We start from the raw sequence: 18,007 nt of genomic DNA, 5'->3' as shown, positions 1-18,007 counted from the left end.
GAAGGAGTTTAGGAATCATAACCCCTCAATGCTTAATGGATTTTGTTCAATATATCTCCCCATAAACTTTGCTCACCTCGAATAATCTGGGCCCTGGCCCATAATTCTACCAAAATTCTTTATTCTATTATCACCAAATTCAACACGCACGTTTCCCACGTATATTGTATTTAATTAATGACGTTTCAATATATCATGCAAAACGACGCCACCACCCCACCCCACCCCACCCCACCTCACCCCACCCCAATATATTAAACGTCACTGTACCGCAGCCTATGAACAATACATTTTATAAATTACAAAGAAAGAAAAAAAAGAATCGAAACTCGTAGATTTAACATTACTACTTCTGTTATCTATTTTTCAAAATGTCTATGCCCCAATGTTCAAAACGTTCTGCTGCCTGCAACACTAACCACACAGTGGTCTGGTGAGCCACAATGTTGCACTGTCACAGTGCTTCAATTTCAACTTTCTAACAATACAATTTATATATTCATGTTTACATGTACACATGTAGTTAATTGGTAATCTGACGTCTGCTACTTAGTCAGCGACCTGCCAATCAGACCAATCAGTGTTAAGCACTAATACTATATGTTACGAGCAATCAAAAACACCATGTAGGCAAATACCATTTTCTAACTTAGGTGCTAAGGTTCTAACTAGCAATGTCAACTTAAATAACCCACTAAAACAAGAACTCGATGCTCTCAAGGCCAAACAAAATTCCAGTAGAGAAATAAACCAAGCCAGAAATCATTTTATTAAAACAACCAACCATTTGACAGAAGCACAACTAACCATCGACAACCAATCTCAGGCAATCAGTTCACTAAAAGCACAGCTAGAACAAACCCGTACGAATACAATATACATTGTAACTTCAAGAGTCTGAAAAGCATGTAGTGTTGTTAAAAACTGTCATAATTACTTTGGCAGAAGACTTAAAAGATTCTCCTAACAGTAATGGATATGATGAAGAGTATAACGATATCGTGTGTCATAACTGCAAACGGATATTGATGTATTACATCAACAATCAACCTATTGGGTCTGATCGAAGGGTTTAACCTGCATATTCAGAGTAAGCTGCTGCAGCGCACGCCTGTAATAGGCGCAATTGCCGACCCATTCCAGCTCTTCCGTCCAGGACAGGGACGGGTTTGGGGTGGGTGAGAGGAGGGAATGCCCGCGCTGGCAGGTGCAAGAGATCACCAGCAGCCCGACCAGGGTCGGTAGTAGGTGGGGGGCACTCGTGGTGCTATTGAATTTTGAATGTCTCGTACGATTAAGCCCAAAAGATAAAAGATTGCGAAGTCTTCATGAGGTAATTTGGCACATGCTTTGGAACGGTTCATAGAAAAGGAATGGAGCTATTTGAATAATTTTGACTTAGCTTGCCGAATTGTAGCTCATACTGGAACCGTGCCTGGATCCAGTATGACTGGATGCGAAATGGGGGCTACAAAAAAACGGATATTATCGAAAACATACACACACATTCCCCGAGTCGCTTTCTCCCTGTTTAAAAAAGTCACATCAATATTCATGTTATATGGAGAACTAGGACATAGACCTCTTAAATCAATTATCTAACAAAGAATTATTAGTTTCTGGACTAGAATTGTACCTGGCAAATAAATAAAACTAGCATTTTTATTACATGAATTGATGTTACATGACTCTTTCCTGAATGGACACAACTATACTTGGATCCAACATATTAAACAATTATTTAACAGCCTAGGTATTAGATATATGGATGTCCCAAAGATTCTCAGCAAAAAAACAACAGCAAACAAACAAACAATTTCTTGAACAAATCAAATTAAGACATCATGACCAGTACCTTCAAACGCAGAACAATAATAGTGCAAGTTTGTCTAGAGGAAAAACATGCTTAATGTTTAGGGAAAAACTGTAGAAAAATATCTCACCATAATGCCAGAAAAACTGGATGACCATACTTAAATTTAGAACATCGAATCACTACCTTCCAATTGATTTAGGACGATGGAACAACATCCCTGTAGAAAATCGACCATGCACACTATGTGACTCTAATGATTCTCTTATGCCTTCTTTAAGTAATTATTGACCGTTAATAAAATAGGTGTCCTAAGAAAAGTCTGTAAATTAATTAAAATAATTAATGATAAATTCGGAAGACCGTAGATATATATGTATCAATATATACTACACTACTCGAGCCATTGTATTTTTGTATATATATATATTTATTTATTTATTTAAGGATTGTCTGTTGTTTCTTTTACGTTCATCGGGGTATGAACAAAAAAAATCATCCGCAAACTGTGTGAATCGGCGAAGCCGTTCTCACATAAGTTTGCGAATGATTTTTTTTGTTCATACCCAGATGAACGTAAAAGAAATAACAGACAATACTTATAATTAAATTTGAATGATACATGCTAATAACACTAAAACGTCATACTTTATTTTGAATTATTTTTTATCAATAAATATTAACGCTCATTAAGACAACTTGCCCATATAAAATGACGTCATCACATATGACGTTCCCTGACGACGTAATTTTTATATTCATCGAAAAATGAACAAACTCCCGTTGCTACGTCTGGACCAATCGGATGACGTTATGTTGTAATGAATGTAACAGAAATTTAATTATATATATATATATATATAAACTGACGATCAAAAGAAAGTATACCAATTATTTTTTCAAAGTATTAAAAACAACACAAAACACAAGTTGATGCGATAAATAAACACGAGTATACTCAATAAAACCCATAAAATGATAATATCACAGTTCACTAGGGGTGAAATGTGCGATTTCTTAAAGGGCCACTCATAACGATGGTGAATAAATTTGACCACAAAGAACATGTTTCAATAGCGTGTATGTCCACCATGTGCAAGTATGCAAGCATGGACCCGATGTCGGATATATTTCCGTCAATGACAATAAGGTCTGTCCGCTGTTGGCCACAGATACCGCCCCAAACCATCACAGATCCACCACCAAACGGTTCAGTCTCCTGAACACAGCACGGAGCTGTTCTCTCTCCTGCACGTCGGTATATCCGAGTCCTGCCATTAGCTCTGAATAACTAGAACCTGCTCTCATCAGAAAAGAGTACATGTTGCCAGTTCCGATGTTGCCAACGTTGAAACTGACGTGCCCAACGTAAACGTCGAAGTCGATGTTGCTTCGTTAATGTCATCCCGAATGGTCGATAGGCCCTGATACCATGCTGTCGTAGTCGACGACGTACAGTGTGACGACTGATGACATGTCCAAGGCCAGTCGCTGCAGATGACGTCACAGTGAGGAATATGTTATGTAAGTGTAAGATGCGGAGATGGCGGTCCTCGTTGGCTATTGTGACGTGGGGTCTTCCACTTCATGGTCTATATGCAGTCCTGCCAGTCACCCTGTAACGCTGTATCAATCTGGTAATCGTCAATTGTGTGCAATTCAGGATTCTTGCCACATGGGCATAACTCGCACCCATCTGCACTATTCCAATAGCTCTCTCTCTTTCTTCAGCAGTTAGCCTTGCCATGTTCTCTGGTGTTTTACTGTTGACTGAGGCATGTTCTAAGCAATGGCACCTTTTTTTTTACACCCTTATGTGCACGAGTATCATGTTTCTCGTGCAGTATAAATTTGATGAATGTGCGTCTATTAGTCATTGATTGCATTATAACGAACAATACTGGAACCTATCTAAAAATAATTGGTATACTTTCTTTTGATCGTCACTTTATATATATATATATATATATATATATATATATATATATATATATATATATATTTAGGTTACCAAATCGTATGAAAACGTTACGCTCTGGTATTCAGGTTTGTTGGCTTTTACACAAATGACCCATTGACAGCAAAACAGTATTACGTAGAGACATTGCAAATTTGCATATACTATTAAATTTGCATACCATTATTAACCGGGTTAATACATTAAATTATCACATGGGTTTATGACATGGATATCATGGGTAAGTTATAGAATAAATACTTATACTATGTATTCGTTAATGGTCTCCCGTAAACCTGTCCTATATTGTCATGTAAAAACATTGTTATTTATGTTTTCCCATGTCATAAAGGTCTGTTCTATTGTGTTTAAATAAAGAAATAGGCTATGCATTTGATTATTTTAATGTTGATTATAAAACAATTGATGTCCGATATTATGCATTTTGGTTGCTTTTTTTCGTTTTACTCTTTGGCCATTCGTCATAACTGTTGTATTTATCTAACAACATGATTTAGTTTAGCAAACTGTATGCGTATCCATTATATAATAAATTCATATGGGAGAAGTTCATGTTATTTGTAGCAAAACTATTTTCAAAATCTGAAACAGAAAATCATCTAGGGCTTTAGATCACACTAAATTGGGCACAGCAGACTTTTTATCTGGTCTGAGCACACCAAGCCGTTTTAGAACAGTAATATTAATAAAAGCTGGTACATATTTAGAAAAGCATTTCTAGTTGTTTTAATCTAATTACAATTAACATTCCGTTGATTTTGAGGTTAGCATGTTTGTACATAATTTGGGCTGTCTTATTTTGGGCTGGCTTATTTTGGGTACACCGTCCATCGCCTCTGCTTTAGTGAAACCTTAAGCCCTGCCATGCACGTTATATGTTCCCCTGTTCCGTTGTTTGTTTCAAACATATTTTATTGCATATAATACACAAAAGGATTGGGTACAAGTTATTCAACTTACGAGGCCCTCTCCTAATTACAAATATTATAACATTATAGGCGACTACTATTACTACAAATATTTGAAATAAAGTAAATACGCAAAACATAAAGCAAGACAAATTGTGTTCAGCTGTCGTGTTAATCGTTTCCGTTGTTAAATGGTATGAGTGTAAAGAAAGTTATGTTCTTTGAAGTCAAAACTAAACTAATTTCATATGTTTGTATTTGCTTATGTCCTATATGGTTTTCAAGGCCTGGAAATAATTTTGGTGGTGCCTGTTAAATGACCTACACCCCTAAACCGGATACTCATGGGCCAACTTGAGTCCCAAGTCAAACAAGAACCTGGTTTCCATGGGTATCCAGTTTACAGAGGTTTAGATTGAGATAAAGGCCTTTGTTGGTATGCAGCTAATACTTAACACTTTTGATGGAATCCTTGAATATGTTTTAAGAAAACCAGGCATGGGCCCCACAATGTATGAATATGCATTGTGCGCATGAAACGCCTTCCGGCCATGTCGATCAACAGGGCTGTATGACAATACGTCAGCTTTGTACAGGCACCGCCCAGTTTCAAGATCTTCTTCCCGCCATCTAGTCGACACCTTCCAGGAACTTTGTAACCGTTTTCAACCAACCTTTTCAGGGCCTCTCTGCTTAACACGTAGCATAGTTACACCCACTTCCTTTCTGCTATATCTACTGATATAATATAAACGCCAACATGATACATCCCTCCGCCCCTAGCACAGAAATACAACTGTCTCAAAACCGGCGTGAAACTGAATGAGCATTGTTCCACTTGTGAAAGAGTCGCAAGCCAGTGTTTTGATAGCAGTAACAAATAAAGACGTTTCCTTTGTCTTTATTTTGGGTGACTGGCAATACTCTTTAGTTGGACACCAAAACAATTATGAACAGTATTCAGTAATAAATCATACAGGTAAGTTGGGAGGGTAGTTAAAAAAACGAGGTCATGGGGTACCGTAGGGTATGATCAAGAGTTCACCACTTTTAAAAATAAAATACTCTTTTTTTTTCTCATAAAATAACACTTGTGCTCTATCCGATTAACACTAAATAAACACAGGTGAATGGTTAAATAAACTGGTCAAACCGACCGGTCAAACGAAGCAATTTGCCTTTACTTTTTACATTTCGTTCAGAATTATGACCGTCCGGTTCCGGAAGCTGAATATCTGGATTAATGAATAACTTTCATTTCGTCGTTTCGTTTTGAAAAAAAAAAAACGTCCGTAAGGTGAGGATTCCAGACTACTGGAGTCCGGACTAACGAGGTTCCACTGTATATATATATATATATATATATATATATATATATATATATATATATATTAATAATAATAATAAACTCGAGAATGTAGCTTTAATCAGCGCCTTATTGCAACGGGTACAAAATGAAGACATTGCCCCTTTAAGACGTCAGCAGGTGAGTCTCCAAGCTGTGAGGTCCCAGTCTTTGATGAGGGTGGTGAAGCCGTGGGGTCGGTGGCTCGAGTGACACACACTGCGCTGTTTGGCCGGCCCGTCAGTGTGGCTGTCCACGTACTCCACGTGGAATACAGCCTAACACAAACAGTGAAATAGTAAAACACCATCGTAACATTTCGTAGAAAGATACACACACACACACACACACACAAAGACAGATATATATATATATATATATATATATATATATATATATAGAGAGAGAGAGAGAGAGAGAGAGAGAGAGAGAGAGAGAGAGAGAGAGAGAGAGAGAGAGAGAGAGAGTTTTGTATATGTATATGTATGCTTGTATGTATACTCTTCAAAAGAAGAAACGCAAAACCACATTGTCGTAACATTTGGAGAATTGATTTAATTATTGAATGGTGAGTCCGATAATTACCAAATGTTGCAGGATTGTTCACAATTCACTCTAGTCCATTGTGAGTAAGTGATAGGACACACCACCAAGGTCAAGGTCATCTGGAGTCAATACCGGGTGTGGCCTCCGCGTGTGTTGACAACTGCCTGGCACCGCCTGCCCATTGAAGCAACCAGAGTACGGATGACGTCCCGGGGGATGGTGGCCCACTCGGCCTGCAAGGCTGCTGCCAGCTCGGGCAGGGTCTGGGGCTGTGGTTGTCGCTGTCGGAGGCGTCGGTCCAACTCGTCCCATAGATGCTCAATTGGGTTCAAATCCGGTGATATCGATGGCCAAGGAAGGACATTAATGTTGTTGTTCTGTAGGAAAGCCGTTGCGAGACGTGCTGTGTGAGGCCTGGCGTTGTCATGTTGGAACACTGCGTTGGCGTTGGCCATAACTGGAACGATGTGTGGCCGGAGGATCTGGTCAATGTAGCCCTGTGCATTCAGGTTGCCCTGCACGTGGACCAGGTCAGTTCTGCCAGTGTGTGAGATGGCTGCCCACACCATGACACTACCCCCGCCGAATCTGTCCACTTCCTGCACGCAGTTTGCCGCATAACGTTCACCACGACGCCTATACACGCGACATCTTCCATCATGACGTCGGAGCAGAAATCGGGACTCGTCACTGAACCACACCTGTCTCCATCGCAGTTGAGGCCATTGTCGATGAATCTGGCACCACTGCAGTCGGAGTCGACGGTGTTGTGGTGTTAAGATGACACCTCGAACTGGACGTCTGGCACGAATTCCTACCTCACGTAGGCGGTTCCGTACGGTCTGGTCGGATATCCTGCGCAAACCTGGTATTGCTGCGGCTGTGGAGGTGGCAGTAGTCAATCGTTCCCGAAGGTGGCGTACCCGGATGTAGCGGTCCTGCCCGGGGGTAGTGACCCGTGGTCGACCGGATCTAGGGAGGTCACGTGTTGATCCATGTTGCTGGTAACGGTCCCACAGTCTGGAGATGGTGCTTGGGGACACATGGAATGCCCTGGCAACGGCCGTTCTGGATTCGCCTGCGTCTAGTCGGCCGATGGCATTGTTTCTTTGCGGTTCACTGAGACGTGGCATGTCCTGGATTGTCAACTGTCGGCCAGATACAGAGGCCAGGCAAGCGAACACCCTGCACTTTTATACTGTCGGTGTTCATGTTGCACGTGCAGACAACGCACGTGCAGTGGTGACATGGTTTGCACGTGGCTGCGTTTTTGCGAATATTCACATTTTGGAACTTTATTGTACAGTAGCTGCGTTTTATCGAATGTAACCGTGGGAATGTGTTTGGGACATGCAATGACGTTATATTCACAAAGCATGAACCGGTAGGAAACATAAAATCGGAGTTATAACCCATTTGTACCCTTTTGCGTTTCTTTTTTTGAAGAGTATATGTAGGTATGTAGGTATGTATGTATGTATGTATGTGAGTATGTATGTATGTATGTATGTATGCATGTATGTATGTATGCATGTATGTATGTATCTATATCTATATACCTTGTGTTGGTGTAGGAAGGGTTGGTACTCGTCGCACTCGTCGTAGTCTAGACACGACTCGTTGAGCGCCCAGTCGAAGAGAGACACGAGCTCGGGTATCAGACTGAGGGCGTTCTTCAGACCAATCGACAGACCCTTGGCGTGGGCGGCTACAACGGCACAATCACAGCAGTTGTAAACAGGTATGTATGAAAAACAGCGATAATGCACAAGTCGTTATCTCGAACTCTGTTATTATCCCATGGCATACTTTTGAACAACAAATTTGTCTCTATCTTTATCTCGAATCACAGGTATATCGAACTCGATGGTTTGTTCGTTTCAAGATCGAGATAACGACGTTTTACTAATAAATAGTATATGGATATATAGAGTTAAGCAAGAGACGCTCATAACACCAATGAGGTACTACAGCGAGCCACGTGTTATAGTGTATGTTTAGTGACGTACTGTGAGTGAGCCACGTGTTATAGTGTATGTTTAGTGACGTATTGTAAGCGAGCCACGTGTTGTAGTGTATAGTGACGTACTGTGAGCGAGCAACGTGTTGTAGTGTACAGTGAGGTACTGTGAGCGAGTCACGTGTTACCGTGTATAGTGACGTACTGTGAGCGAGCCACGTGTTGTGGTGTATAGTGACGTACTGTGAGCGAACCACATTCTGTAGTGTATAGTGATGTACTGTGAGCGAGCCACGTGTTGTAGTGTATAGTGACGTAATGTGAGTCGCCTGTTGTGGTGTATAGTGACGTATTGTGAGCCAGCCACGTTTTGTAGTGTATAGTGACGTACTGTGAGCGAGCCACGTGTTGTAGTGTATAGTGACGTACTGTGAGTGAGCCACGTGTTGTAGTGTATAGTGACGTACTGTGAACCAGCCACGTTCTGTAGTGTATAGTGACGTACTGTGAGCGAGCCACGTGTTGTGGTGTATAGTGACGTACTGTGAGCGAGCCACGTGTGACGTACTGTGAGCGAGCCATGTGTTGTGGTGTATAGTGACGTACTGTGAGCGAGCTGCGTGTTGTAGTGTATGTTTAGTGACGTACTGTGAGCGAGCCACGTGTTGTAGTGTATAGTGACGTAGTCTGGGCGAGCCACGTGTTGTAGTGTATAGTGACGTACTGTGAGCGAGCCACGTGTTGTAGTGTATAGTGACGTACTGTGAGCGAGCCACGTGTTGTAGTGTATCTGGTCAGCCCTGTGGAGACCCATCCCATTGTTGTTGGCATAGCCGTCGACGTTGTCTGGTTCCACAGCATCGCACCCGCGAGATCTCGCGAGATCTAGCCGCTTCTCCATTATCGACTTCACCTGTGGACTTCTGCGAAAAAAAAGGAGTGTTTGTGAGAAGAACCCCACACACTGTGTAATGGGTAGAAAAGAAAAGAAAGGAATGTTTGTGAGACGACACCCCAGCGCTTTGTTTAATGGTCAGAAGAAAAGAAAGGAATGTTTGTGAGAAGACACCCGAGCAGATTGTTTAATGTGCAGAAAAGAAAAGAAAGAAATGTTTGTGAGAAGACACCCGAGCAGATTGTTTAATGTGCAGAAAAGAAAAGAAAGGAATGTTTGTGAGAAGACACCCGAGCAGATTGTTTAATGTGCAGAAAAGAAAAGAAAGGAATGTTTGTGAGAAGACACCCGAGCAGATTGTTTAATGTGCAGAAAAGAAAAGAAAGGAATGTTTGTGAGAAGACACCCCAGCACACCGTGTAATGGTCAGAAAAGAAAAGAAAAGAAAAGAAAGGAATGTTTGTGAGAAGACACCCCAGCACACCGTGTAATGGTCAGAAAAGAAAAGAAAGGAATGTTTGTGAGAAGACACCCCAGCACACCGTGTAATGGTCAGAAAAGAAAAGAAAGGAATGTTTGGGAGAAGACACCCCCAGCACACCGTGTAATGGCCAGAAAAGAACAAAAGGAATGTTTGTGAGAAGACACCCCAGCACACCGTGTAATGGTCAGAAAAGAACAGAAAAGAAAGGAATGTTTGTGAGAAGACACCCGAGCATATTGTTTAATTGGCAGAAAAGAAAAGAAAGGAATGTTTGCTTAACGACAGCAGTATACGTTTTACATTTAATAGCTAATTAAGCTGGGATGTCTGTCAGTGGAGGCATTTCCCCTCCACCTCACCACCTGCGCTGAGGTCCTGGCTATGTGTTGCTCTACTTGAATAAATAAATAATAACGATTGGAAATAATATTTTCGGCTTTTGTTTTACTCCGACAGTTGACAAGAATGTTTTCCATTATCTATGCATATGGCTATTTCCAGATATGGTCTAGAGAATGGGTTCGCTATCGCCACAAAACCTAATATATATATATATATATATATATTAGTATGTATGTATGTATATATGTATGTATGTATGTATGTATGTATGTATGTATGTATGTATGTATGTATGTATAAACAGCAAGGAATATTCAATATGCATTTCTCCTTACCGTACATAGGAGGTACCGCCCGTAAGACACTAGTTGGGATGAGGTAAGTGAGTTTATAAAGGGTTGTCGATGCTAGTATGCTTCACACCACAAACAAGAGTTATACCCAGCTGGAAGAAGTACACAATGAATTTATCAAGGGTGTAGTGGGTTCGAATACGAACTTACCGGACCCTTATATCTACATTTTGTTCTTAGCCTCAGTGTGGGGTCATCCCTCCCCCCCCCGACCTCCCCCCCCCCCCCCCCCCCCCCCGGAGTATGACCCTGTTTTTGTTTCCTCTAATTACCATTTCGTTCACTCGTTAATTCACATTTGTTCATTCATTCGTCTATTATTTCTTTAATTCGTTGTTTGATAGGGTCTCCACGAGTACTCGAGTATCCGTACACGTGAGATAATGTAGGACATTAACTTCAAAAGTAACTACTAGTTCAGTGGCTGAGGGGGGGGGGGGGGGGGGGGATCCCCGTGTGCATGAAATGTCCTCTAAGTTACTCTTCATATTATTTAAGTACACCATGTGGGTAGACAGAAAAGTGAGGGTAGAATTTCTGTAACCCGACAATAACTGAGAAAATGACGTTCAAAGATACAGCCTCCATGGCCAAATTTGGAAGAAATGTTTTTACGAAAATTGCAATAACTGTGTACCGTAACCAAATGTCGTAGCACAGCACACAACCCTTCAAATTGTTTGTATTAGAGACCTCTGTGTAATGAAATAAGAATTGTGCAAATATGTTATTTAATCAGGCCATCCGAGGTTAAAAGGTCATCATAACTGTACACATTTAGTTCCATTTCAGACAAGTAAATGTTCAATGGATATTCGGTTTTGCCATAGTTCTGTAGAAAATATGGAAAGTGAAACATTAACATTGTTTGTAATAACATGATCAACACACCGAAATCATTAATTATACGCAAATTACACCAAAGTGTGTACGACTATCAACCACCAATGTAAATTAATAACCTCATGCACATATGGATTAAGTAGAACGCAAACAGTTTTTACAACTAGAACCCAAATCGTTTCCCTGCTTACTTTGACATTTACAAAACATGCAACATGGTACCCCCATTCTTCCTACAAATACATCCGCTATTTGCACACTTGGTGTAGTTACACTGTAGTACATACTCTTCTGATATTGGCTGTCGTGCCCTGTCTGGTCGACGTAAGTCATCCTCGTCTACAAACCCGCACAAAGTTGGATCCAGGGCTTGGGCTTGATCAGTAAGCAAGGCGATCATCCCATGTGTTGCAAACAAATGCTCTCGATATGTGTGCCCTTATGGCGTGACTGGTAGGAGGGAGTTGATCCAGACACATTCCTTTGTTGTGGTGGTACATGTGTGTTCTCAGCTGATTCATTGTCTTGCATGTGCCTTTCTTCAAAATCTTGGTGAGACATCGTTCAATTGTTGCCATCAATATATCCTTGCTGGGATAGTTCAAGTCCTTTAAGTGGACAACTGTGTTTGCTTTCAATGCTGTAAACTTTGTCCCAACTTGTGTAATCACAGCCGGTTAAGGTATGGATGGCAGGTAATACCTTACACATGTCGGCTCCAACCCCATGCAGCCAATGTATGTAGAATCACCAGTGCCAGCTTTAACCCACAGTTCACGAAGACTATTACAATGGAATACATCCCGGTAGTATAGCATCAGCATTGTCTTCCCCACTTACAGTTTCAGAATTGCTGAAATCGTGCTTCACCACAGAGCCATATGAGCTGATGCTGACTTCACTGAGTTCCCGATGAAGGCTACGTATCGCAAACACATCGTGGTAAATCAGCACCCACAACGCAAGTAGCTCTTGTATTGCCAGTTATACCCTTTTATGATACTGGAATATATCGAGTGAAATCACCAATACCAGCTTTCACACACAGTTGACGAAGACCTTTTTTTTTAATTTAACGACGCACTCAACACATTTTATTTACGGTTATACAGCGTCAGAAATATGGTTTAGGACCACACATATATTGAGAGAAGAAACCCGCTATCGCCACTTCATGGACTACACTTTTCGATTAGCAGCAAGGGATCTTTCATATGCACCATCCCACAGACAGGATGGTACATACCACGGCCTTTGTTACAGCAGTTGTGGAGCACTGGCTGGAACGAGAAATAGCCCAGTGGGTCCACCGACGAGGATCAATCCTAGACCGACCACGCATCAAGCGAACGCTTTACCACTAGGCTACGTCCAGCCCGCTTGACGAAGACCATACGGTAACAATGGAACACACCCCAGTAGTCTAGCACCAGCAGTCACCTCTCTGTGTGTAGACCTCACTAGCATCTTACAGGTCCCATATATAGTCAGCAAAACAAGTTACACAATCATTATATGCTTTTGCGCTAGTTTGTCATTTTAATCTGGCCGTCCGTCCGTCCGTCCGTCCGTCCGTCCATCCATTCCGTCACAATACTGAACGTATCAACCGCTTTCTAAATACAGAAAAATGGCATGGTTTGGCATTCATGTTCAGCGCTGAAATTAAGATGTATAATGCTATTTTACTTTATTCCTTAGACGCATTAACATCTAGTGTAAGTGTCAGGAACTCGGGTTCGGTTCGAGTTTGACCCTCAAGTACTCGAGTCCAACATTTTGGACTCGTGGAGGCCCTATCAATGTTTGATTGATTTATGAATTCGGTCATTCATTCATTCATTCATTCATTCATCCATCCATCCATCCATTCTCACACATAACACACACACGAACCTAATATCTAGCCATCGCTCTCCTTTCCATTCCGGTAGCGCGTTACCCAGAGTGCTGTGCGGAAAACTGTGCGCATCATGTCGCCAATTCTCGTGAGTTCCCGCCGAGAAGTAGCAGATAATCTTGTGACCGTGGCTGTAATACCAAATATGTAAATAAATAAATCAATCAATCAATCAATCAATCAATCAATCAATCAAAGAATGAGTGAGTGAGTGAGTGCTTGAGTGCGTGAGCGAGTTAAATAAAGCATGCATAAGTGAACTGGCCAACCAGCCGTCTCTGTATTTGTGATTTATTCTGTCCTACAAAACGGTAAAGTTAAAGTTAAAATCAGTTAAAATACACTGCTACTTAATGTTGTATCTAAAATTTTATTTCTTTTATTTTGAACTTGGGGTGGGGGGGGGGGGGGGATCAGCAAGCACCCTTTCGATTCAGTACTTAATAAACTTATTGTAATGGAAGGACACTAGCCAAAGGAATTTTCAATTACCTGAACTTATACATAGTAACATTGCATTTTAGCTCGTCAGCACAACAGCACACACCCACCTTTTTAAAGTGTGAAAATCGCTGTCCTTCGCATTAAACAGGTCAATATCATACACCGAAGCAGCAACGTGCGTATTAATACTCTCCTGCAATTGCCACTGGAATGTCGTGCCCGGTGAAGGGGTCCATGCTTGGAACGACTCCTCGACAAAAAGTAGTCCCACAAAACAAATCAAAGTGAGCGACATGGCACTATGGAATCGTCCGTCGTGGTGAGTAACTCGGTACCAGTATTTAGGACTGAGCGCCAAGCAAACAGACCCAGGACCTTTAAAATGTGACTCCTGGTCCTTAAGGCAGTATTGCGATCACGTCTTCAGCAACCTCAAAATGAGTGTCTCGGGCTTAACGTCAACTTAAACTTAAGCTCAAGTTGAACTTAGTTGGCAACTGGATGATAGCAATATTTTAAACGTCTAGTTCACTGCTACACAGTAAGTAACTACAGTAAGTAACTACAGTGTAATTCACAATAGTAGTTGTCACTACGCATATCGGTGTGCGTCCAATCCTTGACCAACAGATGTCCGTTTCTCATAGAACTCGTCAATTTCATGATGAACATGTGTAGACAGATGGAGGGTTTTGGGGGTGGACCCCCCCCCCCCCCTCTCGATCATGCAGATTGTCTTCTCTTTTGTTTTATGCGTGAAGTATATATTAATAGTTGTTGAACGCTTAATTATTAAGAAGTTTGTTTGTTTGTTTGTTTTATTTAACGACAACAGAGCATATTTGTCTAACATTTGGTGATTTTGACATTTAATCCGGAAGAGAAAACCCGCTACATTTTTGCATTGGTAGCAAGGAATCTTTTATATACACCATCCCACAGAAAGGATAACACATACCACGGCCTTTGATATGTCAGTCATGGTGCATTTCAGAAATAATTCACCCCAAATAATGCTACACTATATATTGGGTGTTGGGGTTGAGGGTTGCACCTCCAGCCACACCCCACACACGCCATCACAGCTAAATAAAATCTCGTAAACTCCAGTATTGAACAAAAACATTGTTTGATCCTAGTGTGTGGGTTGTGGTAGTATCTTTATCGACTGGTTGTTTGTGCAGATGTTTGTCATAACAAAAACTCATATACTTAATGGTATTAAAAGTTAAACAGATTGTTTTGTTTCACGACGCCACCGGAGCATGTTGATTAATTGATCATCGGCTATTAGATGTCAAACACATGGTTATTCTGACTCGTAGTCATCAAGGGAAACCCGCTACATTTTTCCTAATGCAGCAAGGGATCTTTTATATGCACCACAGACAGACCAGCACACACCAAGACCTTTGTCCAGTCTATAACCCACTGTCCCTCTCTAGTATAACGATTTGTCTTTGAAAACACAATTGCATGTTACAATACTAGTGAAGACGATTGACTCGGTAGCTTTCTGGTGATTTAGCGAGCAACAGAAGAATGCTAACGTTAGACTAGTTTTATGAATATGACTTAGTGAGAAACTGGCCTCAGACCACAATTAATTTCGCCATATGTTTCTATATAGCCTTAGTAGCTATAACATTTTTATTAATATCAGCAGGCCCGTGGATTTTTGTATGTACCTTTGCCTGCCTGGGGGACACATACCCTGAAAAGGACAACCCTTGTTGTCCAGCTTTTTCTCCCAGCATATTGGTTTAAACAAACACACCCTCTAAAGCAGGCCGGAGTACACCCATTTTACACAAAACGCACTACTTTTGCATGGGCCGGAATTACCACAAACAAGTCATCAATGTCAACAAGTTACACATGTTTACAAACTACATGCTCTCCCGTGTCAACTTCAGTCAAATAGTTGCCACTTCATAGCTGTCTGCCATGAAATAATCACAGTCAAACAGCAGACTACTTGTGCGGTCAAATTTCCGGATTTTGGACAACCAAATGGGAAGATAACTGTAATCTGAGGCCAACTTGAGTTAGATTGTAGTTTAACAACAGACTGGGCTTACCAAGGTTTTATTAATTTGTGCCCGATTTTTAAAACAGTATCTGAGATTTTGTGTCGTGGGGAGTGGCCTAAAATCTCCATTAGATGGGAACGCATGCTATCTTGTAGTAGCTTTAAATAATCGTTCCAGCCAGTGCATTACGACTGGTATATCAAAGGCCGTGGTATGTACAATCCTGGCTGTGGGATGGTGCATATAAAAGATCCCTTGCTGCTACTCGGAAAGAGATGACCATGGCGACAGCGGGTTTCCTCTCTTAATATCTGTGTGGTCCTTAACCATATGTCTGACGCCATATAACCGTAAATAAAATGTGCTGAGTGCGTCGTTAAATAAAACATGTCTTTCTTCCTTTAAATAAGACCAAAGCATGTTGCAACAGAAGGCACATTAAATATGTCTGTGGCCTTGACCGTGGGTGTTCCCAGCAGGTGGTGATTAGTGACACGATTCGTGTGAGAAAACATTTACTGTGTTGTCTTTATCTCTGGCGTCGCCGGGACAGTGCATTATGACGCACACTGTGTTGTCTTTATCTCTGGCGGCACCGGGGCAGTTCATTATGACGCAGACTGTGGCCTTCTTCACATTAGACTCGTCACCGATCATTTGACACCGTTTCCTAATGCAAAATACAAACACAACTGCTGCTTTAATAAAGTCGTGGTTTTGCTATCAGAGTTGATGTGGAGAGGTAACAGGAATTTATTTCGTGATACTTTGTTCAAGATAACAATAGAGAATGCATTCCGCGGGGTACCGGCCTCGCTGGCGTCGTGGTTAGGCCATCGGTCTACATGCTGGTAGGTACTGGGTTCGGATCCCAGTCGAGGCATGGGATTTGTAATCCAGATGCCGAGACTCCAAACCCTGAGTGAGTGCTCCGCAAGGCTCAATGGGTAGGTGTAAACCACTTGCACCGACCAGTGATCCATAACTGGTTCAACAAAGGCCATGGTTTGTGCTATCCTGCCAGTGGGAAGCGCAAATAAAAGATCCCTTGCTGCTAATTGGAAAGAGTAGCCCATGTAGTGGCGACAGCGGGTTTCTTCTAAAAAATCTGTGTGGTCCTTAACCATAAGTCTGACGCCATATAACCGTAAATAAAATATGTTGAGTGCGTCGTTAAATAAAACATTTCTTTCTTTCTTTTTGCATCCCGCGGACTAACCGTTTATAGCGAACCGATACATTTTTGAGTGACCATGTATTCTAGATTAGCGACGGCGTTTATAGCGAACTGATACATTTCTGAGTGACCCATGTATTCTAGATTAGCGACGGCGTTTATAGCGAACTGATACCTTTCTGAGTGACCATGGATTCTAGATTAACGACGGCGTTTATAGCGAACTGATACATTTCTGAGTGACCATGTATTCTAGATTAGCGACGGCGTTTATAGCGAACTGATACATTTCTGAGTGACCATGTATTCTAGATTAACGACGGCGTTTATAGCGAACTGATACATTTCTGAGTGACCATGTATTCTAGATTAACGACGGCGTTTATAGCGAACTGATACATTTCTGAGTGAACCATGTATTCTAGATTAGCGAAGGCTTTTGTTGCAAACTGATACATTTCTGTGTATTTCCCTGCACTCACCTGGCATCCTCGTCCTCTGCCGCTAATAAACCTGGTCTGACCCACGGCACTAACGACTGCCGGTAGTTGGTATATAGTAAGTATAGCAGGTGGTTTACAAGTGCCTCTTAACAATGCCAGAAGTAACCACTGAACACTCCTTGAAGTAGTCAGACTAAGCCCACAGCTAAAAGATGATGGGGAATAGCAGGTGTGTGGCACGGATAGCCACAAGAGACAAACACATGTCGCGGTTAGAGAGACAATGACTGGGACGTGGAGATGGACAGCAAAATAAGTTGAAAGATAGGAGAAGTTGCCAGATTGGGAAGAAATAAGATGGAATTCAAAGGAGCGAAAAGAAATGGGGCAGTGGGATAAAAAAAAAATAATAATAATAATAATAATAAAAAAAAAAAAAAATAATAATAAAAAATAATAATAATAATTAAAACAAAAGAATGACAAATAATAATAATAATAATAATAATAATAATAATAATTAAAACAAAAGAATAACAAAGA

General features: G+C 41.2%; 1 protein-coding gene across 1 annotated transcript; it reads right to left on the bottom strand.

Moving 5' to 3' along the window:
- Positions 1 to 6,108: 6,108 nt before the first annotated feature.
- Positions 6,109 to 14,348, bottom strand: LOC121372890. Its single transcript, XM_041499327.1, has 5 exons — positions 13,919 to 14,348; positions 13,364 to 13,498; positions 9,313 to 9,473; positions 8,150 to 8,298; positions 6,109 to 6,322 (listed from the first exon to the last, which is right to left on the bottom strand). Exons 1-5 carry the CDS (start codon positions 14,104 to 14,106, stop codon positions 6,179 to 6,181), a joined length of 777 nt encoding a protein of 258 aa, XP_041355261.1. The 5' UTR covers positions 14,107 to 14,348; the 3' UTR covers positions 6,109 to 6,178.
- Positions 14,349 to 18,007: the final 3,659 nt, after the last annotated feature.

Source organism: Gigantopelta aegis, chromosome 5 (assembly GCF_016097555.1).
Source record: "Gigantopelta aegis isolate Gae_Host chromosome 5, Gae_host_genome, whole genome shotgun sequence".
NCBI classification, from domain to species: Eukaryota; Metazoa; Mollusca; class Gastropoda; order Neomphalida; family Peltospiridae; genus Gigantopelta; species Gigantopelta aegis.
The sequence above is the reverse complement of the archived record's forward strand: the minus strand, read 5'-3'. Positions and strand labels throughout refer to the sequence as shown.